Source organism: Triticum aestivum, chromosome 2D (genome assembly GCF_018294505.1).
Source record: "Triticum aestivum cultivar Chinese Spring chromosome 2D, IWGSC CS RefSeq v2.1, whole genome shotgun sequence".
In the NCBI taxonomy this organism is placed as follows: domain Eukaryota; kingdom Viridiplantae; phylum Streptophyta; class Magnoliopsida; order Poales; family Poaceae; genus Triticum; species Triticum aestivum.
The window spans coordinates 20,845,602-20,870,680 of NC_057799.1; the positions used below are offsets into that span (position 1 = coordinate 20,845,602).

A 25,079-nucleotide genomic window follows, 5' to 3' on the forward strand; every position below is an offset into this window, starting at 1 on the left:
ATCAAGTGATTCCAAAATCCCATCGGCATGGAGTTTCTTCATTCGCTTTACACCAATATGACCTAAACGGCAGTGCCACAAATAAGTTGCACTATCATTATTAACTTTGCATCTTTTGGCTTCAATATTATGAATATGTGTATCACTACGATCGAGATCCAACAAACCATTTCATTGGGTGCCATAGAAGGTTTTATTCATGTAAATAGAACAACAATTATTCTCTAACTTAAATGAATAACCGTATTTCAATAAACATGATCAAATCATATTCATGCTCAACGCAAACACCAAATAACACTTATTTAGGTTCAACACTAATGCCGAAAGTATAGGGAGTGTGCGATGATGATCATATCAATCTTGGAACTACTTCCAACACACATCGTCACCTCGCCCTTAACTAGTTGTCTGTTCATTCTGCAACTCCTGTTTTGAGTTACTACTATTAGCAACTCAACTAGTATCAAATGCCGATGGGTTGCTATAAACAATAGTAAAGTACACATCAATAGCATGTATATCCAATATACCTTTGTTCACTTTGCAATCCTTCTTATCCGCCAAGTATCTAGGGCAGTTCCACTTCCAGTGACTATTTCCTTTGCAGTAGAAGCACTCAGTTTCAGGCTTGGATCTAGCTTTTGGCTTCTTCACGGGAGGAGCAACTTGCTTGCCGTTCTTTTTGAAGTTCCCTTCTTCCCTTTGCCCTTTTCTTGAAACTAGTGGTCTTGTCAACCATCAACACTTGATGCTTTTCTTGATTTCTACCTTCGTCTATTTCAGCATTACGAAGAGCTTGGGAATCGTCTCCGTTATCCCTTGCATATTATAGTTCATCATGAAGTTCTAGTAACTTGGTGATAGTGACTAGAGAACTCTGTCAATCACTATCTTATCTGGAAGGTTAACTCCCACTTGATTCATGTGATTGTAGTACTCAGACATTCTGAGCACATGCTCACTAGCTGAGCTATTCTCCATCTTGTAGGCAAACTACTGTCAGAGGTCTCATACCTCTTGACACGGGCATGAGTATGAAATACCAATTTCAACTCTTGGAACATCTTATATGCTCTGCGGCATTCAAAACGTTTTGAAGTCCCGATTCTAAGCCGTAAAGCATGGTGCACTAAACTGTCAAGTAGTCATCATATTGAGCTTTGCCAAACGTTCATAACGTCTGCATCTGCTCCTGCAATAGGTCCGTCACCTAGCGGTGCATCAAGGACATAATTCTTCTGTGCAGCAATGAGGATAATCCTCAGATCACAGAGCTAGTCCGCATCTTTGCTACTAACATTTTTCAACTTATTTTTCTCTAGGAACATATCAAAAAATAAACGGAGAAGCTATTTGCGAGCTATTGATCTACGACATAGATAAGCAAAAACTATCAGGACTAAGTTCATGATAAATTAAAGTTCAATTAATCAAATTACTAAAGAACTCCCACTTAGATAGACATCCCTCTAATCAGTTAAGTGATCACGTGATCCATATCAACTAAACCATGTCCGATCATCACGTGAGATGGAGTAGTTTTCAATGGTGAACATCACTATGTTGATCATATCTACTATATGATTCACGCTCGACCTTTCGATCTCAGTGTTCCGAGGCCATATCTGCATATGCTAGGCTCGTCAAGTTTAACCCGAGTATTTCTGCGTGTGCTAAACTGGCTTGCACCCGTTGTATCTGAACGTAGAGCTTATCACACCCGATCATCACGTGGTGTCTCGGCACGACGAACTTTGGCAACGGTGCATACTCAAGGAGAACACTTATACCTTGAAATTTATTGTGGGATCATCTTATAATGCTACCGTTAATCAAAGCAGAATAAGATGCATAAAGGATAAACATCACATGCAATCAATATAAGTGATATGATATGGCCATCATCATCTTGTGCCTTTGATCTCCATCTCCAAAGCACCGTCATGATCACCATCATCACCGGCTTGACACCTTGATCTCCATCGAAGCATTGTTGTCATCTCGCCAACTATTGCTACTACGACTATCGCTACCGCTTAGTGATAAAGTAAGCAATTACAGGGCAATTGCATTGCATACAATAAAGCGACAACCATATGGCTCCTGCCAGTTGCCGATAAATCCGTTGCAAAACATGATCATCTCACACAATAAAATATAGCATCATGCCTTGACCATATCACATCACAACATGCCTTGCAAAAACAAGTTAGACGTCCTCTACTTTGTTGTTGCAAGTTTTACGTGGCTGCTACGGGCTGAGCAAGAACTGTTCTTACCTACGCATCAAAACCACAACGATATTTCGTCAAGTTAGTGTTGTTTTAACCTTCACAAGGACCGGGCGTAGCCACACTCGATTCAACTAAAGTTGGAGAAACTGACATCCGCCAGCCACCTGTGTGCGAAGCACGTCGGTAGAACCAGTCTCGCGTAAGCGTACACGTAATGTCGGTCCGGGCCGCTTCATCCAACAATACCGCCAAATCAAAGTATCACATGCTGCTAAGCAGTATGACTAGTATCGCCCACAACTCACTTGTGTTCTACTCGTGCATATAACATCTACGCATAAACCTGGCTCTGATACCACTATTGGGGAACGTAGTAATTTCAAAAAAAATCCTACGCACACGCAAGATTATGGTGATGCATAGCAACGAGAGTGGAGAGTGTTGTCTACGTACCCTCGTAGACAGTAAGCGGAAGCGTTATGACAAGGCGGTTGATGTAGTCATACGTCTTCACGATCGACCGATCCTAGCACCGAAGGTACGGCACCTCCGCGGACTACACACGTTCAGCTCGGCGACGTCGCACGAACTCACGATCCAGTAGAGCTTCGAGGGAGAGCTTCGTCAACACGACAGCGTGATGATGGTGATGATGAAGTTAGCAACGCAGGGCTTTGCCTAAGCACCGCTACGACATGACCGAGGTGGATTATGGTGGAGGGGGGCACCGCACACGGCTAAGAGATCAATGATAAACTTGTGTGTCTATGGGGTGCCCCCCTCCCCCGTATATAAAGGAGTGGAGGAGGGGGAGGGCCGGCCCTCTACTATGGCGCGCCTTGGGGAGTCTTACTCCCACCGGGAGTAGGATTACCCCCTTCCAAGTAGTAGGAGTAGGAGAGAAGGAAGGGGAAGAGAGAAGAGAAGGAAGGAGGGGGCGCCGCCCCTCCCCCTAGTCCAATTCAGACTAGGCCTTGGGGGGGCACGGCCTGCCCTAGGCAGCCCCTCTCTCTCTCCCCTAAAGCCCAATAAGGCCCATATACTCCCCGACATTCCTGTAACTCTTCGGTACTCCGATAAATACTCGAATCACTTGGAACCTTTCCGATGTCCGAATATAATCGTCCAATATATCGATCTTTACGTCTTGACCATTTCGAAACTCCTCGTCATGTCCCCGATCTCATCCGGGACTCCGAACTACCTTCGGTACATCAAAACACATAAACTCATAATACCGATCGTCACCGAACGTTAAGCGTGCGGACCCTACAGGTTCGAGAACTATGTAGGCATGACTGAGAGTCATCTCCGGTCAATAACCAATAGCAGAACCTGGATGCTCATATTGGCTCCTACATATTCTACGAAGATCTTTATCGGTCAAACCACATAACAACATACGTTGTTCCCTTTGTCATCGGTATGTTACTTGCCCGAGATTCGATCGTCGGTATCTTCAGTACCTAGTTCAATCTCGTTACCGGCCAGTCTCTTTACTCGTTCTGTAATGCATCATCCCGCAACTAACTCATTAGTCACATTGCTTGCAAGGCTTATAGTGATGTGCATTACCGAGAGGGCCCAGAGATACCTCTTCGACAGTCGGAGTGACAAATCCTAATCTCGATCTATGCCAACTCAACAAACACCATCGGAGACACCTGTAGAGCACCTTTATAATCACCCAGTTACGTTGTGACGTTTGGTAGCACACAAAGTGTTCCTCCGGTATTCGGGAGTTGCATAATCTCATAGTCATATGAATATGTATAAGTCATGAAGAAAGCAATGGCAACATACTAAATGATCAAGTGCTAAGATAACGGAATGGGTCAAGTCAATCACATCATTCTCTAATCATGTGATCCCATTGATCAAATGACAACTCATGTCTATGGCTAGGAAACTTAACCATCTTTGATCAAACGATCTAGTCAAGTAGAGGCATACTAGTGACACTTTGTTTGTCTACGTATTCACACATGTACTAAGTTTCCGGTTAATACAATTCTAGCATGAATAATAAACATTTATCATGATATAAGGAAATATAAATAACAACTTTATTATTGCCTCTAGGGCATATTTCCTTCACTTTGTTGTATGACTCCTCAAGAGCCAAACGATGACCACGCTCTTCCTCAAGAGCGTTAGAGAGATCTGATATCTCATCAGCATAGTCACGACTATGCCCCTACATTTTAGCAATGGTTTCTTCGTGAGCCTCAATCATGTCATTGGCTTCACCAAGTTGTTCCGAGAGAGCAACAAAGTGCTTCTTGGATTTACCCTTGAGCTTACTCATAAAAGACTCAAATTCATTTTCCTCCCCATTAGACCCCTCATTTTCATCAATGCAATCCATCAAAGAAGGATTAGTAATGATGGTAGTTTTGATCTTGGGGGTTACCTTGTTGGTGGCTTTGGCCATGAGGCACTTGGCGGTGAGGTTCTCATTGGGTGAGTCGAAGAGAGACACCCTTGGAGTTGTCGCAATGGCAACGTAGGCCATGGCAACCGACTCACCGTCTTCATCATCATCATCATCCTCATTGTACTCTTCTTGAGCCACCAACCCCTTGGGAGGAGTCTTCTTGGTGAAGTTGCTCCTGTTGGGGAAAGACTTGGCCTTGTCTTTTCGAATGAGCTTGCCACCATTGTCTTCCCTCTTGTCATATGGGCATTCCGCAACAAAGTGGCTCACATTGCCACAATTATAGCAAGTCCTCACACGTTGCTTGCCCTTCGAGCCACTTGAGTTGTTCTTGTTGAGCTTGGGCCTTGTGTTCTTCTTGCTCCAAAATTGCCTTGTAGCGAGAGCCATGTGCTCATGATAAGCATACTTTGTACCTTCGGGGTTGCTCTCCTCTTCTTCCTCTTCATCCTCTTCTTCCACAATCACTCTGGCCTTCAAAGCAAGGTTGGGCTTATTAGCTCTTTGAGAACGCAACACCGCATTGTCGGCGGTCTTGTCCAAGATCCTAATTGCCACAAACTCATCCAACACTTCACTTGAGGACAAGGTGTGGAAGTCTGGCCTTTGACGGATGACGGAGGACATGGCCTTGTGCTAAGGCATCATGGCCTTGAGGAACTTGCGCTTGATCCAATTGTCATCCGTATCCTTGCTCCCGCGATCTCGTAGTAAGACCGCGAGAGTGGTTAGCCTCCGGTAAAGCTCACTGGGTTCTTCATCTTCATTCATTGCAAACTCATCGGCTTCATCTTGCACCACTTCATAGTTGGAATGTTGAATGCTTGCGCTTCCCTTGTAAAGGGAGACAACATGGTGCCATGCTTCCTTGGCCATGGTGAAAGGTCGGAGATGTGCAAGATCTTCGGATGGAATTGCATCTTGGATGATGAAGAGAGCATTCTCGTTGAATTGATGATCCGCGGCTTCTCTAGGGGTGAAGTTTCTTGGATCATGCGGATAGAAACCTTGCTCAATGATTCTACAAAGATTAGTATTAACATGATTTAAATGACGTTTAAAGCGATAAACCCAAGCATCAAAATCCTCATTTTTCACAATCTTAGGAGGAGGGCCGGCATGATTTAAATGAGTGGACAGAATGGGTCCTCCATAAGTAAGAGGAGGTTCCACATGGGCAAAGATGCCACTACCATTTCTACCACTGGACAAAGGAACTTTCTCACTAGTAGCTTCCCCCTTGTTGGAGTTAGCATCCGTCACCTTGTTAGTGGGATCGACCACTTCCAACGGTGCGGTGGATAATTGGAGACCATCAAGAAAGTTCTTGAGCATGCCTTTGACCTCGGCCGTCATGGAAGTTTTCAATGTGTCCAACGCCACATTGAACTCTTCGCGTGAGACCGAGGTTTCTCCATCGGCCGTAGACGTGGACGGAATCACACCGGGCTGCTCCTCCTCGCCGTCTACGGAGTCAACCATACTCTTCGGATGGCAAAGTCCTTAATAAATAGATGAGGCTCCGATACCAATTGAAAGGATCGATATTGTTGACTAGAGCGGGGTGAATAGGCAACTAACAATTTTTAGCTATTCTTTACCAATTTAAACTTTGCATCAAACTAGCTTGTCTCGGTGAGCAACCTATATGATGCAACAACAACAAGCACACAAGCAAGCAAGGGATATAACACAAATAAGCTTGCACAAGTAAAGGCACGAGATAACCAAGAGTGGAGCCTGTGAAGACGAGGATGTGTTACCGAAGTTCCTTCCTTTTGAGGGGAAGTATGTCTCCGTTGGAGCGGTGTGGAGGGACAATGCTCCCCAAGAAGCCACCAGGGCCACCGTATTCTCCTCACGCCCTCACACAATGTGAGATGCTGTGATTCCACTATTGGTGCCCTTGGAGGCGGCGACCGGACGTTTACAAACAAGGTTGGGGCAATCTCCACAATTTAATTGGAGGCTCCCAGCGACACCACGAAGCTTCACCACAATGAAATATGGCTCCGCGGTGACATCAACCGTCTAGGGTGCTCAAACACCCAAGAGTAACAAGATCTGCAAGGGATTAGCGGGGGGGATCAAATTTCTCTTGGTGGAAGTGTAGATCGGGGCCTTCTCAACCAATCCCTAAAGAATCAACAAGTTTAATTGGCTAGGGAGAGAGATCGGGAGAAAATGGAGCTTGGAGCAACAATGGAGCTTGGGGATGGAAGAGGTGGTCAACTCGGAGAAGAAGACCCCCCTTATATAGTGGAACAACAAATCCAACCGTTATCCACCAAGTCAGCCTGCGAAGCATGATACTACCGCACCGGAGACGCGGTACTACCGTTAGGGCACACGGTACTACCGCAAGGCACTGTGGTACTACCGCCCATGCAGCAGAAACCAAAGCAACCCTGATGCGATGAAGTAGAGGGCGGTAGAACCGCTGGCGCGGTACTACCGCTCCCCCTTGCGGTACTACCGCAAGGCAGGGATAGTCCAGATTTGGGAAGGTACGGACATATAAAAATACATCTGTGGCAACTTCCGCTGAGTTGGGATCTGTGCAAAAATCCGACACGGTAGTACCGCAAGCCTGGAGCGGTACTACCGTGTAGGGCGCGGATGTAAAACATTACATCCGCCCCTACTTTCGCTTATGTTGCCGCGCCTGCCCAGAGCTCGCGGTACTACCGCACCCTAGGCACGGTACTACCGTGTGGGGCGTAGATGTAAAAAATTACATCCGCCCCTACAACCGCTCGAGCCGCTGGGTCTGCCCTGGGGCCACGGTACTACCGCAAGGGCCTCCGGTACTACCGCTCCGAAGAGCAGCACTACCGCATGCCCTAGTTCAGCAACACTAGGAGTCCTTCATTTCGCAGAGACACGGAAAAACGGAGGATTCTCCAAAGAGCCAAAGGAACGGTGGTGCAACAGGAACAGACGTGTACGTGTTGATTCCACCCAAACCTTTCCAACGCGGATCCCCTCTTAATAGTACGGCTTTCCTACGACTCAAATCCATCGAAAAGAAACGTAGAGAAACGCCGTCTTCAATAGTCTTCGAGGGGCACCAAATTGTCTTGTGCCTGGTATGATATATCTGAAATGCTCAATGCACACGATTAGTCCGCAAAAGCATTGTCATCAATCACCAAAACAACTAAGAGATAAATATGCCCTTACACCGTCCCCCAGTGGCCAATAAATGTTGTGTAGACAGAGCATATCACATACGTCTTATTAGAAGCGATCTTCTGTGTTATTATCGGTCTTCGCACACATTTCTGATTACAGGCCTGTTTGCCGCATATCACACACATCTTGTTATATTGAACCGTTTCTGTTTTCTTATCTCAACGCAAACAGTTCATCCGAGTGAACCGCATGCCGTATATCGCACACACCTTAATTTGGCTGACCATTTTTTTTGTTGCCTAATCACAAACAGTTCATCCGATTGAACCGTATACTGTATATCGCACACACCTTTATCTCGCTGCCCGTTTCTTTTGTTCATCCTCATCGCAAACAGTTAATTAAGCTGAATCGTATGCGCCGCATCGCAAACGCAACTCAAATCTAAACCGTGTTCGATGCATCCTCCATCACAAACGTTTTGCACCTTTTTTGACGGTTTTTTTACACCACCGTTTGCGATTATGGCATCGCACAGAGTTTCGTCGAAGGGTCTCTGATCATAGTGTCGTGTTAGCAGCATCCTGCAGTAGTGTGTACTTATCGCTGTAATAAAAGTTATAAATTTCTTAGTTCTCCATATGCATGACTGCAATTTACACATAGATTTACCTCGTTCTAGTGTCTAAAATATGGGTTCTGATAAACTATGGGATCATACGGTACTAATATCGACCCTTCCGTTAGAAATCGTGGTCATAGACGCGGAAGAATGGAATGGAATGGATCAATCTACTTTTTCAGAAATAAATACAACCCAAAGTGTATAAAGGACATGCTGCTAATATGATCGAACCATCATCTAATTTCACAATCACACTACCAAGTATACTGCGGCCTTTGCTTTGTGGCTTATAGTTGTACGTGCGGTCCTTCCAAAAGATTGTGTCTCAGTTTGCCCAGTATTTGAGATTGCGAGGTCTATATTTCATATCCATATCACTGTCACGCCTCGTAGTGCCAACGGCTGGTTATTCTTATTTCCATGTCATCTATAGCCAGTCCAATAACCAACATGCACAATTGTTACAAAGTCATGCTACTTTATTAGTACATGATCCATCTCACACTTTCATGGTGTCTTGGAACACATGTTGCACCACATCTCTTAGGGTAATGTACCCAAAAATATGCAGGTCCCAACACTTGTCCTGCCCTTCCAGTTTGAAGACTCATCTGAAAATTCTCATCAATCAATATAGATGGTGAGTGGATGCCACAAGTTTCACGCTGCAAAAGCTGTCCAATGAAATATTGTTCACGTGTTCAACTCCTCAAGCAGTAAATGCACCCCCCCCCCCCCCCTACGCTGCCCATAGTCGGTATTATCATAAGTTAGTATTATGCATATCATACTTGATACCGCCTCTGTATGCATGGTATATATTAGTATCTTTAGATGACCTTATTTATTAACAGACATATAATAGCACAGCATTTCTTATGATACGCTATCATGATATTGCATCGTATCAAAATTGCATAATTAACATGCATGATACTATCTACGGCTAGCTTAATTGGATTTGCATGTCATGCATGGCCTTCAATTCTCTCTGTCTCTCTGTCTCTCTCATCTATATGGAATCAGGTGTGGGACTCAATTTGCTTCAAGTGAATGAAACTCAAAGTGAGATAAGTATTATGGAAATATGGAAATTTTAAAATAAGCCCTTTGAAGCAGAATGGAGGGAGTATCTTGTACGGGATTCTAGGAACGTGACAGGAACGTGGCCGACATCTCTGATTTGTCATATAGTGAGTTGGTCACATGGTAACAGTTAAGTGTCACATGGTATTGTGTCTGCATGCGCCTACTGCAGCAAGTAAGTAGACTGACGCGTCAATGACTCGGCCATGTTGCGAATTCCCTCACCTCCATATCCATGGAATCTACATCTACTTGGAAAGAGCATAATCTCCCAACGCTTCGATCTCTCATTCACATGCGCTGGCCTTGTCCGCCATGCATACAAGGTGGAGCTCGTGCGAGTGAAGGAAGAGGAGAGAGGACAGAGCTAGCTTTAGATTGACCTCATGGAAACTCTCCCCCTCTCTCTCAACCTTTGCATGCACCATTCCTCGCAGCCCACCGCGCAGAATTTCACCACAGCTTGTAGATGATAAGAGCATCTCCAGCTGCGCCCCCAATACGTCCCTCCCCCCCTCCCCCAGCGATTTTTTAGCGTCGGCGGGCGAAATCGACCCAGTCGCGCCTTCATGAACCCGTTTTTCGCCTGGTTGGGCCGAAATTGGGGCCGACGGACCCAGGCCGAATCCGGCGCACTGGGGGGCGCCTGGGAGCGCCGGGGCGAGCGATTTTGGCGCGAACTCACCGCGGGCCCGCCACGTCAGCGACACTCGCCTCGTCGTCCTCACAACGCTTCGGTTTCTTCCCGCAGGGAATCAATGCCAAGGCTGCCGCCGGTCAGCCTTCCATTGATTCCTCATGGGCGGCGCTTCCTCACCGTCGGCGCGGCGACGCCCCACCTCCCGCCATGCGTACACACGGTGCCCGGCTATAAAAGCGACGCCTCGCCCTCGCCTCTGGCCACACCCCGCTCTCTCTCTCCCAGTGCCCAGCCGCCGCCGACGATCCTCCCCTCTCTCCCCAAGCCTAGCATCGACGATGGCCGAGCGATTCCGCGGCGGCGGCCAACGGCTTCGGCCGTCGCTCGCTGCACGTGTGGGAGGCGTATCTGCTCTTCGAGGCCAACATCTCGGCGCCGCCTGACATGCGCGCAGGGCCGGGCGGGTGGAGGCTCAGGGACGGTGGTGTCCCCATTCCCCGGGTGCCCGGCGTCAACGCACGCTCCGACTACTTCGCTGACGAGGTCGACCGCGCGCGGGCGTCGCTGACGGAGGAACAGCGCGCCCTCCCGCAGTACGCCGCCGACAACCACAAGGTGTGGGCGGCGTATTTCCAGCACCGGCAGGCGCAGCGGCTGGCCTCCACTAACGGGACGCCGGTGGTGGGAGCGTCAAGAACAGCGAGGGGCGCCCCGGCCGCACGCTCCATGAGGTTCTCCAGCACCTCGAGGGCGGCAACGACCCGCCACTGACATACCCTGCCGCGGCCGCCGGCCCGTTCCCCCGCCGGAGCGCCGGGCAATGGATGCCCAGGCGGTTCGGCTCCTCCTCGTCTTCCTCCTCCCACTCCTCCTCACGCTCCTCTTCCCATTCCTCTGGCTCGCCGGCGGTGGTCGGCGTCAAGGCCGAGCCCGCAGCGGAGACGCCGCTCGGCCGGCGCACTCGCAGCGCCGGCATCGCCATCAACGAGGGCAGCAGGCGAGCCTCCTCCTCATCTCCTCCCCGCTACGTCAAACCGAAGACGGAGCCGGGGCTCGCCTCCGTGAAGACGGAGCCGGGGATCGCCGTCTTGAAGATGGAGCCAGGGCTTGCCGGCGGCGTGAAGGAGGAGCTCGACGACGCGGCAGCCTTGAAGTGGGCGCGCGCAGAGTGAGCGCGGACGGAGCTGGAGCGCCAGTGTCGCGCCTACGAGCAGTTCGTCGCTCCGTGCCATGGCCGAGACGAGGGAGGCATCGTCGTCCTCGACGACAGCGACGACGACGCGCCACCGCCACCGGTCCGCCCGGGCGACGCTGGGCAGGGGTCCAGCAGGGGCGGCCGCGTCAAGGAGGACGACGAGGACGACAGCGCGGATGGCGGCGACGTCGGCGACTTCGCCGCGCTCACCGCGTTCTTTGGCCCGTAGTTGTAGTTGCGGCCGTTTTTTAAATGTACTTAACTTTTTTATGTAGTGTCATGTTTGCCGAACTTTAGCCGAATCTTTGTCCCATTTACCGAACTTTAGCCGGATTCCTTTCTTTTAAAGACAGCCTTCTGGGAGCGATCCTGGGACCGGCGGCTGGAAACCCGAAAGCCCCACGCCAACTTTTAGCGCCGGCTCGCCCCCTAAATGGCGATTTTACGCGCTCCCTGGAGGGCCAAAAGATGCTCTAACCCCTCTAGCTAAAGAGCGAAAATTCTCTCATCACTCATCACTCACCACCATCCAAAGCAGGAGTCCCCAGAAAAATTCATCACCTTTAATTGTGGCTCTGTATGGCAGTGAGCCACGACACGGTGCTACTGCTACCATGTGAGCCTGGTTCTTTTGTCTCCGAGTAGACACAATTCAACAGTGCACACCACGGCCCGAACATAACCTTACGAAGCTGTAGCTGTATCGCAGGTGCCTTTGAGTGTTCATGATGAGCTGCAGATAGTACTTTAATCATGCGCTGATTCCACAGGAATATGAGCTGCTAGAATAGTCATATGCTGTCTCAAATATTATCAGTGCACTTTGCTACACGATTAGTTTTTGACGAACTAACTTTTCGCAATCTGGCTTAGGCCTTGTTCTGTTTGCACGGGGTTTGAGGGGGATTAACGGGGATTGTGAGGGATTACATCCCTTTAAGTCAAATTTCTTCCCAATCCCCTTCAAACCTCTCCAATCCCCTTGGGGAAGGGATTAAACGAACAAGCCTTTAGTAATTTTCACCATGTAGGTGGGTGTCGGCACCTCTATCTATATAAGTGTTAGCTAGCAGACTCCTCGGTAGAAAACAAATACGCTACGCTTAGTACCACCAGCCGCAGCACACCCGGAGGAGGCAGAGAGGCAGCTCCATGGCCGCGGAAATGGCTGCCGTCGACGAGGAGGCGTGCATCTACGCCATGCAGCTATCTTCCACGGCTCTCCTGCCGCTGACGCTCAAGAACGCCATCGAGCTGGGCATGCTCGAGGTCCTCATGGGCGCCGGCGGCAAGATGCTGTCACCGTCTGAGGTGGCCGCGCGGCTGCCGACACCGACGACCAACCCGGACGCGCCGGCCATGGTCGACCGCATGCTGCACCTGCTGGCATCCTACAAGGTGGTGTCGTGCGAGGTGGAGGAAGGCACGCACATCCGGCGGTACGGCCCCACGCCCGTGTGCAAGTGGTTCACGCCCGACCTGGACGGCATCTCCATGGCCCCTCTGCTCCTTCTCACCAATGACAAGGTCCCTATGGAGAGCTTGTAAGTATATACTCCATAGTTTAAAATGGCGGGCGAAAAGACAGCTATCGCGGCGAGAGCGCCGCGTGAAATCCGCCCCGCAATTTGTTTCCTTCCCAGGATTGCGGTAGATCGCGCCGCAATCGCCGGGGATCGCGCTGTTTCTTCCTTAACTATCGCGGCAGATTTTCCTTCCGCGGTTTCCGTTTGCCCGCAATTTAAATCTATCCTCTCTGTGACTCAACTTTGTACTAATTTTAGAGACGGAGGGAGTATATTATAGTCTCCTCATTTTTTCTTAATTTGCATATAGCTTTGTCTGGAGTCAAACACTCTACTCCCTCTATAAAGAAATATAAGAGCGTTTAGATCACTACTCTAGTAGTCTAAACGCTCTTATATTTCGTTACCGTGGGAGTAAGTTTTACTAAATTCATTAAAAAAATCCATAATACCAGTCAATACCATTAGAATTATTGTTCTTATATTTTCATACCATATATATTTATATTGTAAATGTTTAGATTGTTTTCGGTTAACTTGGTCAAATCTTATAAAGTTTGACTTACGTCAAAACTAATATGCGGAGTATAAAAACATAGGGAGTAATAGCACTCGTTCCCTCCTGCAATATAAGTTGTTTTTATAGGGTAACTAGTCTTAAAAACGGCTTATATATTGGGACGAAGGTTGTATGTATTTATATATGTCTACAGACATTAGTTAGTAAAGTAATATAAGCTGAATCTCCAATTTGTTAAACTATGATTAATTTGCAGGTATCATTTGAAGGACGCGGTCCTTGATGGTGGCCTCCCATTCCACAAGGCACATGGGATGACAATGTACGAGTACACCAAAACGGACGCGCGCTTGAACCGCGTCTTCAACGAGGCCATGAAGGGCTACACCACCATCATCACCGGGAAGCTCGTCGACTTGTACACGGGCTTCCATCGCATCGCCATTCTTGTAGACGTGGGCGGCGGCGTTGGCTCCACCATCCGCGCCGTCACCTCCAAGTACCCGCACATCAAGGGAATCAACTTCGACTTGCCCCACGTCATCGCCGAGGCGCCGCAATCCCCCGGCGTGCAGCACGTCGCAGGCGACATGTTCAAGAACGTGCCCAGCGGCGACGCCATCATCCTAAAGTGGATCCTCCACAACTGGCCCGACGAGCACTGCACAACTCTACTAAAAAACTGCTACGGTGCACTTCCCGCTCAAGGCAAGGTCGTCATCGTCGAAGGCATCCTGCCGGTCAAACCAGAGGCGACGTCCAGGGGGCAGCAGGCGTCCCTCACCGACATGATCATGCTCACGCACACGGCAGGCGGCAAGGAGAGAAACCAGAGGGAGTTCGAGGAGCTTGCCATGTCCGCAGGGTTCACCAGTGTCAAGACCGCCTACATCCACAGCAACACCTGGGTCATTGAATTCACCAAATAGATGCATCTCAGATCTCTTTCCGTTGGTTGTTGCTCTCCAAATCTATATCTATACCTATACTAGTTTGTGACTCCTTAAAATTCCTATGTCAATTAGATTTTATGAACCGTTAATCTCATGGGACCGAATTATTACGGCATAGATCAACTCTTGATCTATTAAATAAGAAAAATGATTTAAATAACTTCTATCACAATCTAGCTACAACTCCCCGGCTCCTTTCTTGGTTATAAAAACAGAACTTCACCGAACTCCCATCTCTCATGTATTCTTTTTGGACAACGATAACTGCCACACGTGTGGACGTTAAGGGGTCTGACCACACGTTTTGTGTGGTGTCTAAGCGGACCACCCCACACGCCTACGTGTGGGCAAAACAAGTAATGCCCATAAGCCTCATTTTTTCCTCGTGGTCTCTCTCACACGCCTACGTGTGGGCAAAGTAGATAACACCCACACGACCTCTCTCAGCCACCTACCTCACGGTCCCGCACGCCCCGCGTGACAGTCACCACGCGTCCCCATAGTTGACATGGTCCGGACCCTCTTCAATGTCCGTTTAATTGCAGTTGCCATGTTGTTGTACTACAGTTGCCATGTCTGACCACTACATTTGCCATGGTTGCTCAACTGCAGTTGCCATCTCAGGTCAAGTGTCAGATGCCATTTTTTGACAACTGCAGCTGTTGCCATGTATGGTCTGCTTACTACAGTTGCCATGATTTGAAAACTTTAGGAGTTGCCACCTACTAACACTAGGTAGTTGCCATGTATGTGTTGTTTACTACAGTTGCCATGATTTGAAAAACTTTAAGAGTTGCCACCTACTAACACTGGACAGTTGCAGTGTAGCGCTACAAAAAGACATGGTAAAATAACATGTTCGGGTAAAGAGAGAGTTGCCATCTGCTTACAAGCACACTAGGACACTTGCCATGTACCCTGCAAAACACATGGCAACTGACATGTTCGGGTAAAAGAGAGAGTTGCCATCTGCTTACAAGCACACTAGGGCAGTTGCCATGTACCCTACAAAACACATGGCAAGTGATAGCTTTGGGTGTGGGAGAGGAGACGGGCGTGTGGGTGAACTGATAAACGCCCACACACCAGCCCCTGTGCGTGAGTGAAAACTGACGTGTGTGCGAACTGCTAAACGCCCACACACCGGCCCCTCCGTGTGGTGAAACGGACGTGTGGGCGACCGAGTAAATGCCCACACACCAGTCCAGTTCTACGTGGCACCACAAACATGCCAAGATTGGTGCACCCACAAACGGACGCGGATCCACGCGTGTGAGCGAGATGCAAACTCCCACACGTGTGGGCATTAGTGTTTCCGTTCTTTTTTCTTGGCTGGCTATGCTCTCACGTTTCTCTCTTTTTTTCTCACACACCCGACCCTCTCTCTCAAAACCATAAAATCATCATGAAAAAAGTCAAGGCCCGTAAAGCACCCCTCTCTCTCTCTCAAAACCATAAAAATATTCAGTAAAAAAAATTAAAACCCATAACCTTTTTTTGGGGAGCTCCTAGTCGGCGTTGCAGGCGCCGATTAGGAGATGCGGCGCTCGCTACAGCGCGGGATGGGCCGGCCCACGAAGGGGCGCCGCACAAAAAAAGCGCCAATGCGAGGAATTGAACTAACAACCATCACAGCGTACTTTGTTCGGCTAACCAATCGGACATGCGATTAGAAGTGATTTAGTACAGCACGAAACCTTTAAAAGCTATTAAAGCCACTGTTACATGATTTACTTGAAAAAAAACTAAAACTTCACAGATTTTGGGAAAAGTTTCTGAACATGCAAAAATACTTTGCCCTATTCAATAAAAGTTCAATGATTCTGAAAAAAGTTCATCAATAATGAAAAATAGTTCACAAAAAATTCGAAAAATTTCATTAAATTTGAAAAAGTTCATTGAATTTAAATGTAAACTTTTGGTTCTTTGAAAAAAAGTTCATCAATTTTGAAAAAAGTGCATTGAATTTGAAAACTAGTTCATCTAATTCGAAAAAAGTCAATGAAGTTGAAAAAAAGTTCATCGAAATTGAAAAAAAGTTCATCGGATTTTAATAAAGTTCATCGGTTTTCAAAAAAGTTCACAGAATTTGAAAAAAAAAGTTCATAGATTTTTGAAAAAGAGTTCACAAATTTGAAAAAAGTTCATCGAATTTCAAAATAAAAAGTTCACTTATTTGCAAACAATTCAATGAACCAGGATGAAAAAGAAAACAGAAAACGGAAAATGAAAAATGAAAAAAAAAAGAAATAAGGGAGGAAAAACAAAATCAAATCACCACAAGATCATCTCTTTCTTTTTGCAGAATTAAAACACCGAGAAGAAACCCTACATGGGCCGGCCCATTGCGGGAGTGCTGCAGGCGCCGGTTTGCGGAAACAACTAAAACCGGCGCCTGTGGCGTTAAATAGGAAATGCCCTTTTTCGGTTGAAAAATAAAAAGTAAAAAAACCCCAAAACAAAATGCCAAAGGCCCATAATGTTTGGTCGGTCAAAAAAATATTTCCCTAATAATAAAGCACGGATTGACTCTGTTGTGTTTGTGTCGAATATTTTGTACTAGTTGGGTTACGCTTGGACTTGGTGTTGTAGTCTGGATAGGATACTTGTAGTGTCGGAGTCGGACATGTTGTACCGTTGGCCTCTTATATAAGGAGGCACCCCATGTTGTAACCCATGACGACTAGATAGCGGCAGGCTCGCAAGGGGGTGCTGGCGGCTTGTGCCGGCGCCCGGGTGGCCGGTGTTGCGGTATCTCGGGGAGGAGCGCCCGTAGTCATTGCCCCGGGGAGTAGGCGAGTTCGCCGAACCTCGTTAACAAATCTCGGTGTCGTCATTGCCTGTGATTGCTTGTTCCTCGGTGGATCGACTGCGCATCTCGAATTTATTCTAACAAGTGGTATCATGAGCTAGGCTACGAGGCAGTTGTTTAGTTGATCCAGAGGAGACGAAGATGCCGCGGAAGGATCCGCATCGACCACGGAGTCGGCGAGATCGAAAGTTGACGCCTGCAGCACAACTGTGTGAGGCTACGCAGTTGGGCTAAGGTACGGTTCAGCACGTGGCTGGAGGCGGGCCAGCGGTGCCCAACGCGGACACGCGTACGTGCTGTTGTTGGACAAGGCAGATGCGTATTAGACACTGCTTGTGCAGGTTTCAGTGGTTATCTCGGTGCAGCAATCAGAACCGGATTTGTTTTGGAAAAAAAGTCGGGACCGAGTCCCTGGAGGCAACGGCCTCGTGCCAAAAGCGGAGAGCTACGGTTGCAAATAAAAGCTGCAGCAAGCGTACGGCCAAGGCACAAGAGGCAACAGATCAAAATCGGCGCAAGAGAAAATCTATCAGGGGCTACGCACCTATCGTGTAGCAGGAGTATTCGGCAGAGAAGGCAAAAAGCTAGCATTGTGGGGTTGAGCCAAGTGAGCAGAACACGTGAAGACCAATTGTTTTTGGCAGATTGCTATTAGTGCACGGAGGTGAGACCACGTGGGTTTTGCTAGTGTACTTAGGCGTCGCGGGGATAGCTCATATAATTTTTCGCAGGGTCAGCCATACAAAGGACCATGGCGCCATCGGATACAAGGTTTGAGGTGGAGAAGTTCAACGGAACTGGAAGCTTTGGGTCATGGCAGACAAGGGTGAAAGATTTGTTGGCACAACAGGGATGCTTGAAGGCGGTGTTGCAGGAAGCCAAGCCAGCTAAGATGGAGGCGGATGACTGGGAGGAGTTACAGTTGAAAGCAGCCGGGACTATACGGTTGTGTCTGTCGGACCAGGTTATTTATCATGTGATGGATGAGAATTCGCCGAAGAAGATCTGGGAGAAGCTGGAAAGTCAGTTTATGTCCAAGACTGCAACGACCAAGGTGTATTTGAAGCAAAAGTTGTATGGGATGAGGATGCAGGAGGGTTCAGATCTTGTGGAGTATATGAACGCCTTTAATCAAGTCGTGACGGATTTAGCACGCTTGGGTGCAACGGTTGACGACGAGGATAGGGCAATTCTGCTTCTTTGTTCATTGCCATCATCATATGACCATTTGATCACTACTTTGACGCACGGCAAGGAGACCATCAAGAATGAGGATATTACTGCGGCATTGCTATCTTATGATATGAGAAAGAAGAACGCGGTGGAAGTCTCTCATGGTGAAGGTTTGCTAGTCAAGGGTGAGCAGTGGCGGAAGGGATATGAGAATGGGAAGAACAAGAAAAAGAAAAAGAATATACAGTGTCACAAGTGTAAGCAGTGGGGACATATGAGAAAGGACTGTCCAGAACTCAATAGTGGGGCAAGTGCTAATAAGGCAACTCATGGTGATGACTCAGACAGCAGTAGTGATGTTCTCATACTATCAGACAGGCGGTCAACCAAAGGTGAAGCGTGGATGTTGGATTCAGCTTGCTCTTTTCATGCGACACCCAACAGGGAGTGGTTCTCTTCGTACAAGTCTGGTGAGTTTAGTTTAGCCTATGTGGGCAATGACACATGTTATCGTGTTGCTGGAGTGGGTGACATCAAAATCAAGATGTTTGACGGAGTTGAGCGGATGCTTCGGGGAGTCAGGCATGTGCCAGGGCTAAGGAGGAATCTAATTTCACTTGGTGTTCTTCATGATGGTGGTATGGTATTCCGTTGTGATCGGGATAGGAAGACCATGAGAATCATGGAAGATAAGGTGACCGTGATGATTGAAGAGAGGACGGCTTCGCATCTTTACAAGTTGCAAGGGAGCACTATTGCAGGTGGAGTCACGGAGACTGGAGTTGCAGGAGTAGCAGCGGTGTCTCACGGCGGCGGCGGGTCTGGGGCAGACTCGTCGAGAACCTGGGGAAGGTGCCAGAGAAGTGGGCTGTATATGCCGACGCCGCGGAGTAGATTCCATTTGTAGTCCAACGCCAGAAGATGGATTCCTCCCTGTCCGTAGTCAGTGTAACCTGGGAGGTCAGAGATGCTATCGAGATGAATTCCTGCAGGTGTATGGGAGACTGAAGGCGGGCGACTGATCTGATCCATGTATCCTCGTGCAGCTTTTGGACACTGTTCTCTGCTTTCTTGTGGCGATTTTGTATAATCCGGGAGCCAGCATCCTAAGGGGACCCTTTCCCCTCCAGTCATCATGCCAGAACAGAGCTTTGTGGCAGTTACCCAACACGATGGAGGTCGAAGCTCTCAATAGCGCCATATCCGAGTCGTCGCAGGGTAGGGCAGAGCCCACCCACTGACGGTCAGGGTCGGTCCACATTAGCCATGGCCAGCGTAAGCGGAGAGCCCGACCAAATCTCTCTAGGTCTGTGATTCCCAGCCCACCTAGGGCCTTTGGCCTGCACACCGTCTTCCAGTTTACCAGGGAGTGCCCTCCGGTCGCATTCTCGGAATTGTCGCGTTGCCATATGAAGTTGCGAGAGATCTTGCTAAGCTTATGGTTGGCCCACGCCGGAAGAGGGAGCACAGTGAGGTGATGTGTGGCCATGGCGCATAGCACAGACTTTGCCAAGGAGACCCTTCCCGGCCTCGCAAGGTTCTTTCCCTTCCATCCCGGAAGCTTGCCCATTGCTTTGTCTATGAGAGGTTGCAGATGAACCCGCTTGAGCCTTGAGGTATGCAGGGGAAGGCCCAAGTACTTAGTTGGGAATGCAACGATCTTCACAGGGAATTCCGATAAAATGTGGGCGAGGTCAATCTGCTAGCAGCGAATAGGGAACACCTTCGTCTTGGTCACGTTGGTAATGAGACCCGATGCCTCCCCAAAACAGGCAAGTATTCCCGCAATGGCGTCCAATTCTTCCTTCACAGGGTTGGCAAAGATGCCCGCGTCATCAGCGTAAAGTGAAATTCTGCAGGAAGTCGAACGAGCCTTGAGCATAAGTTGAAGCGGGTCAATTGCAAGGATGAACAGCATGGGGGACATAGGGTCACCCTGACGCAGGCCGCAAGCGTGAGCAAAAGGGGGGGCCCGGGTTTCCATTTAGCAGAATCCGCGAAGAAGATGATGCCAAGGACATGCAAATCCAGTCCCGCCAACGTTGACTGAAACCAAGTTGCTCGAGTACCTCCAGTAGGTAAGCCTAGCCGACAGAGTCGAAGGCCTTTGAGATGTCCAGCTTGAGGAAGAGGCCAGGCGTTGACGTGCGATGCAACTCCTTTACCAAGTTCTGCACATGTAGGAAGTTATCATGGTTGCACCGTTTCTTCACGAAGGCGCTCTGCCTCTTGGGACTAGCGTGGGGAGCAGAGGGGCGAGCCGGTTTGCTAACAACTTCGAGAAAATCTTCGAGATGCTGTGGATGAGGTTGATTGGGCGGTAGTCCCCAATCCTGGTGGCGTCTGCCTTCTTTGGCAGCAGAATTATGTTCGCCGAGTTGATCAGCCCGGCGCAATCACCCCGTAGATCTGCCAGTTGTAGGATTGCGGCCACGACGTCGGTCTTGATAATCTCCCAGCAGGACTTGAAGAAGGCGCCAATGAACCCGTCCGGTCCTGGCGCCTTGACCGAAGGCATAGAGAAAACTGCCTCCTTGATCTCTTCTTCATCAAACGGGGTGTCCAACTGAGATAGGTCGTGGCGTTGCATACCGATGTTCTCCCAGGCCAGACGTTTGGATCGCCGTGTCGGCCTTCCGAGGTGTTCTTGGAAGTGGTCGAGGAGGGCCCGCTCCTTGTCTTCAGTTGTAATTGCCAGCCCGACGTCGGTCCTGATTGTCTGAATGAAATTCTTGCGCCTTCTTCCATTGGCTCGGGCATGGAAAAGCTTGGTGGTGGCATCCCCCAAACGGATCCAGTTAAGACGCGAGCGCTGTCTCATCTTGATCTTTTGGATGGCGAGAAGGCCAAGGTAGGAAGCCTTGAGTTGTCTCCTCAAAACCCTCTCAGGTTCTGACAGCGGCCGCCCTTCCTCGGCGACGTCCAGCCGCCAGATGATCTCCTTTGCCACCGCAAGCTTGGTGTTTAGAACACCAACCCTCTCTTTTTGCCATTTGTGCAAAGCCTTCGCGGTTCCGCACAACTTGATATGAATCGTATGGAGGGCATCGCGGGACAGGACGGGCTTGTTCCACACGGCCGCGACCGCATCATGGAAGCCGGGGAGTTGCAGCCAGAACTCCTCAAACTTGAAGGATGGCGTCCTCGCATTGTCGACGCACCCCTGAAGGAATAGCGGGGCATGGTCGGAGCAGGTCGTTGAGATGGCCTGGAGATGCGCATTTGGGAAGAGCAAATCCCAGTCATCGGAGTGGAAAACGTGGTCAATCTTGGTCATGACCGGATTTGCTTGCTCGTTGGACCAGGTGAAGCGCCTCCCACACATACGTAGCTCTTTTTGCTGCATGAAGTCAAGGGCCCCACGGAATTTCCCAATGAGACGGTGATTGATGTTGGCGTTGCTCTTGTCCGCCGCTTTAGTGATCAGATTGAAATCCCCCAAAAGAAGCCACTGCCTTCCAGTCGTGGCAGAGAGAGCCCTCAACTCCTCAATGAAAGCCACCTTCTCCGACTCACCCTGAGGACCATAGACGCAAGTGATGGTCCAGGCAATGCGATCATTTAGCATGGAGACAGAGGCGGAGATGGTGCCCGGAGTAGCCTGGCAGTTTGACAGCGTGAAGAAGCGGTCCGACGCGGCCAAGATCATTCCTCCTCTAGTGCCGGATGCAAGCAAGACAAAGTAATTGGCGGTGAAGCAAGGTCCAAGCATCTCCCTGATGATGGAGTCGTCAACTAGTTGTAGCTTCGTCTCTTGGAGACAGACGATGGAGGTGTGGGAGTCGCGAACGATATCGCGAACAGCGTCACGGCGAGCGTGCGAGTTAAGTCCACGGACGTTCCAGCAGATGATTTTTACGTCAGATTGCGCCATATGGGAAACTTAAAAGTAGCATGGTGGATGTAGACTTCAGGAGGCGCCGAGGAAAAAGAATGAAACGGAGTGAAGTGCAGCTAGCAGACTTGAGCTTGGTGACACAATGTAGGGAAGATAGGCGACCTCCAGTCGCGAAGATACATGGTTCTGGACGACTAAAACGAAGAGCAGGAAAGGAACGGTGATACATCATGATCGCAGGAGAGGAGCCCAATAAGCAACGGCAGCAAGGGAGCCTACACATCAGCGACTTGGGCAACAGCGTTTGCAACCTCCTGGGCGGCCTTCTTCTTGTTCTTCTGCGCCTTTTTCTGGGTGATATCCTTGGCGTGTGCTACCAGTCCAGCAATAGCCTGGACCACGGGGGCCGCGAGCGGGATGTTGAACAAGTCGAGGTAGGCCTGCTTAGCCTTGTCGTCGTATCCAACAGATGGGTGCAGTACACCACAGACCTTGGCAATGAGCTCCTGGACCGCCTCTGTAGCAACCCCGGGCGGGGCTTTTGCCTTCTTCTTGTCGAGCCGGGCGCGACCGGCACGCCCCCCTTGCCCCTACGGGTGGCCGGAGTAGACAGCAACGGGGCGGGCGGCTCCCCGGCGACGCTGGCGAGGAAAGACTCCAGGGGGTTCCCAATCGGAGGCACGTCCGTAGCATCTGCCGGGGCCACAATGACGGCGGGTTCAGGGCAGGCATCTGCCGGCAGCGTGAGAGCTCCAACCGGGTCGGTGGCGTCCGCCCCAGGCTCGATGACGACGGTGGGGGGGACGCGGCGACGAGGATCTCCGCCGGGCCACTCCCAGCTGCAATGACCGAGTGGACAGCGACCGGCTCAGGCCTGATCACGAGGGCGGCGGAGAGAGGCGCAGCGACAAGGAGCCCGACAGGGTCACCCCCAGCGTCGCACATCGCGCGGCCAGCGTCGACAGGCAGGGCCAGAGGCGAAGCATCATCGGTCGGTGGCGGATCAGGGGCGGACCAGGCTTCAACCCCCGGCGTGTCGAGGCTCCCCACGTCCGGGGACAGGGCGAGTCCCGCAAAGCAGGCCGACAGCGTAGGCAGGGCGGCCACCGCCGAACCCGCCTCCACCACGCCAACAGCCGCGCCAGCCAGCAAGGATGGGCTGGCCGGGCCGCCAGCCGCCGACGCATGGCAGAGAATTCCGAGCGCAGCGGAGCGAGCGCGGTGTCGATAGCCGCCGACACCTCTGACCGAAGTAGGCGGGCGTGGTCCACCAGCGGGAGGCGAGGCCCCGCAGTGGCGCCGCCGTCGGACAGAAGGTGCAGCTTGCCGCATGCCACCGGGTCGACCTCCATCGCCATGACAGGAGACGCAGCGCCCACGGTGGAGCCCGCACGGCAACGTCCATGACGCGCCGAATCCACGTCGCGACGTCGAGGAGAGCGGTTGCGCTCCCTGCGCCCGTCCAAGGCCGAGTCGTTGGAGCAGGGCACCCAGCCGCGTCCGTCCCGGCCGCCGCCACCACGCCAGTCGTCGTCGTAGTCGTCGCTGTCGTCCTGGCGCCGCGGCATCTGTCGGGGGTGGTCGTCCGTGCCCCGGTCTCGGCGACGCGGTGCAGCAGCCCACGAGCTGCCTCCCACGTCAGGGAGGGCAAGGGTGGCGCCAAGAGGCGGCGGAACACCGTCGACGCACTCCATGTGCCACTCCAGCGGCAGCCTGGGAGGGCTGAACGCCTCGGCGCGACCGTCAGAGGTGTAGCAGTCCAGGGGAGCATTGGAGTGGTCCCCCACCATGTCCAAGTGGACCAGCACCCGGAAGGTTGCGCCACGCTTGCAACCGGACGGCCTCGCCACATTGGCGAACACCTTCAGGCCGCCGGATGGACGGGTGGTGAATGTTAGCCAGATGACCTTGGGGATGAGGTTTGGGTCTGCAGTCCAGGCCCAGAGGTCGAGCGTCTCAGAGTTTGTCCGGAGCACGGAGTGGTCGTCGAGGCGATCCAGGGAGCAGCGCCGGCCGATGATGCGCTCGGCGACGTACGGCGTCCACGCGTAGTCAGGGACGTTCTCCAAGCGCAGGTGCACTCGGTAGTTGAGGGCGGCCCCGAACGCGCGCTCTAGAGGACGCCACGGCCTGATGTGGACGATGGCACCGGCAGCACGCACGCGACCCGCAGCAAGCGCTGCGTCGCACTGGGCCGTGTGCTCGAACTTGACGAGGAACTCCACCGGGTGGTACGGGATGGCAGCCATGTCCCCGTGGCTGAGCCGGAATTGCTTCCGGATGGCGCGATCGACGTCCAGCGCGACTAGCCGCCGCGGCGCGTTGATGGCCCAGGTGATGGCCGCCGTCTGCTCCCACTCAAGCATGTCGCGATCCATGTCGAATGAGGACGGGATGAAGCACGAGTCCTCCTCGGGGCGGGCGTCCGGCGCCCCGATGCCGGCGAAAGCGCGAGCCATCTCAGCGCGGGGAGGGGAAGCGGACGGGGAGGCGACAACCTCAGCCAGGAACGCGCGCCTGAAGCGGCGGGCTAGCGGCGCAGCGGAGGGGCCGCAGGCGGGGAGGCCGGACGCTGCTTTGACGCACGCCGCAGGGGGCAGCAGCGCTCGATGTGGCCCGAGAGGTTGCAGGAGAGGCAGCGCACAGGGTCGCGACAGGCAGAGGAGCGGTGGTGTTTGGGGGCGAGACAGCGAGAGCAGCGCCCCTCCGTGCGCTTTTTGAAGCAGATGAAACTGGCTCGGCGTTGCTCGTCGAGGCCGCCCGGCGCGGGATGGGACGGGACGGCAGACGCCCGGCTTGAAGGCACGTCCCGTCGAGGGCGGCGCTGCCGCTGCACGAAAGTCCAGCCCTCCCCCTCTCGAGGAGCGGACGGGACAGGCCGTGGCGCAAGGACGCCTCCTGA

The 25,079-nt window shown here is 51.0% G+C and overlaps 1 protein-coding gene and 1 pseudogene across 1 annotated transcript; one reads left to right on the plus strand and one right to left on the minus strand.

The window, feature by feature from the left end:
• The first annotated feature begins 12,404 nt into the window (after positions 1-12,404).
• Positions 12,405-14,492, plus strand: LOC123051182 (tricetin 3',4',5'-O-trimethyltransferase-like). Its single transcript, XM_044473987.1, has 2 exons — positions 12,405-12,899; positions 13,658-14,492. The coding sequence occupies exons 1-2, from the start codon at positions 12,508-12,510 to the stop codon at positions 14,328-14,330; spliced, it is 1,065 nt and encodes a 354-aa protein (XP_044329922.1). The 5' UTR covers positions 12,405-12,507; the 3' UTR covers positions 14,331-14,492.
• An 8,706-nt stretch (positions 14,493-23,198) lies between these two features.
• LOC123055551 (uncharacterized) lies at positions 23,199-24,636 on the minus strand (annotated as a pseudogene).
• Between the last annotated feature and the right edge of the window lie 443 nt (positions 24,637-25,079).

What these genes read in the sequence shown, in the direction of transcription:
- LOC123051182 (XM_044473987.1), top strand. Translation starts at nt 12,508, where the DNA reads ATGGCCGCGGAAATGGCTGCCGTCGACGAGGAGGCGTGCATCTACGCC. An exon ending in AAGGTCCCTATGGAGAGCTT is followed by an intron (nt 12,900 to 13,657) that starts GTAAGTATATAC and finishes ATTAATTTGCAG; the next exon opens with GTATCATTTGAAGGACGCGG.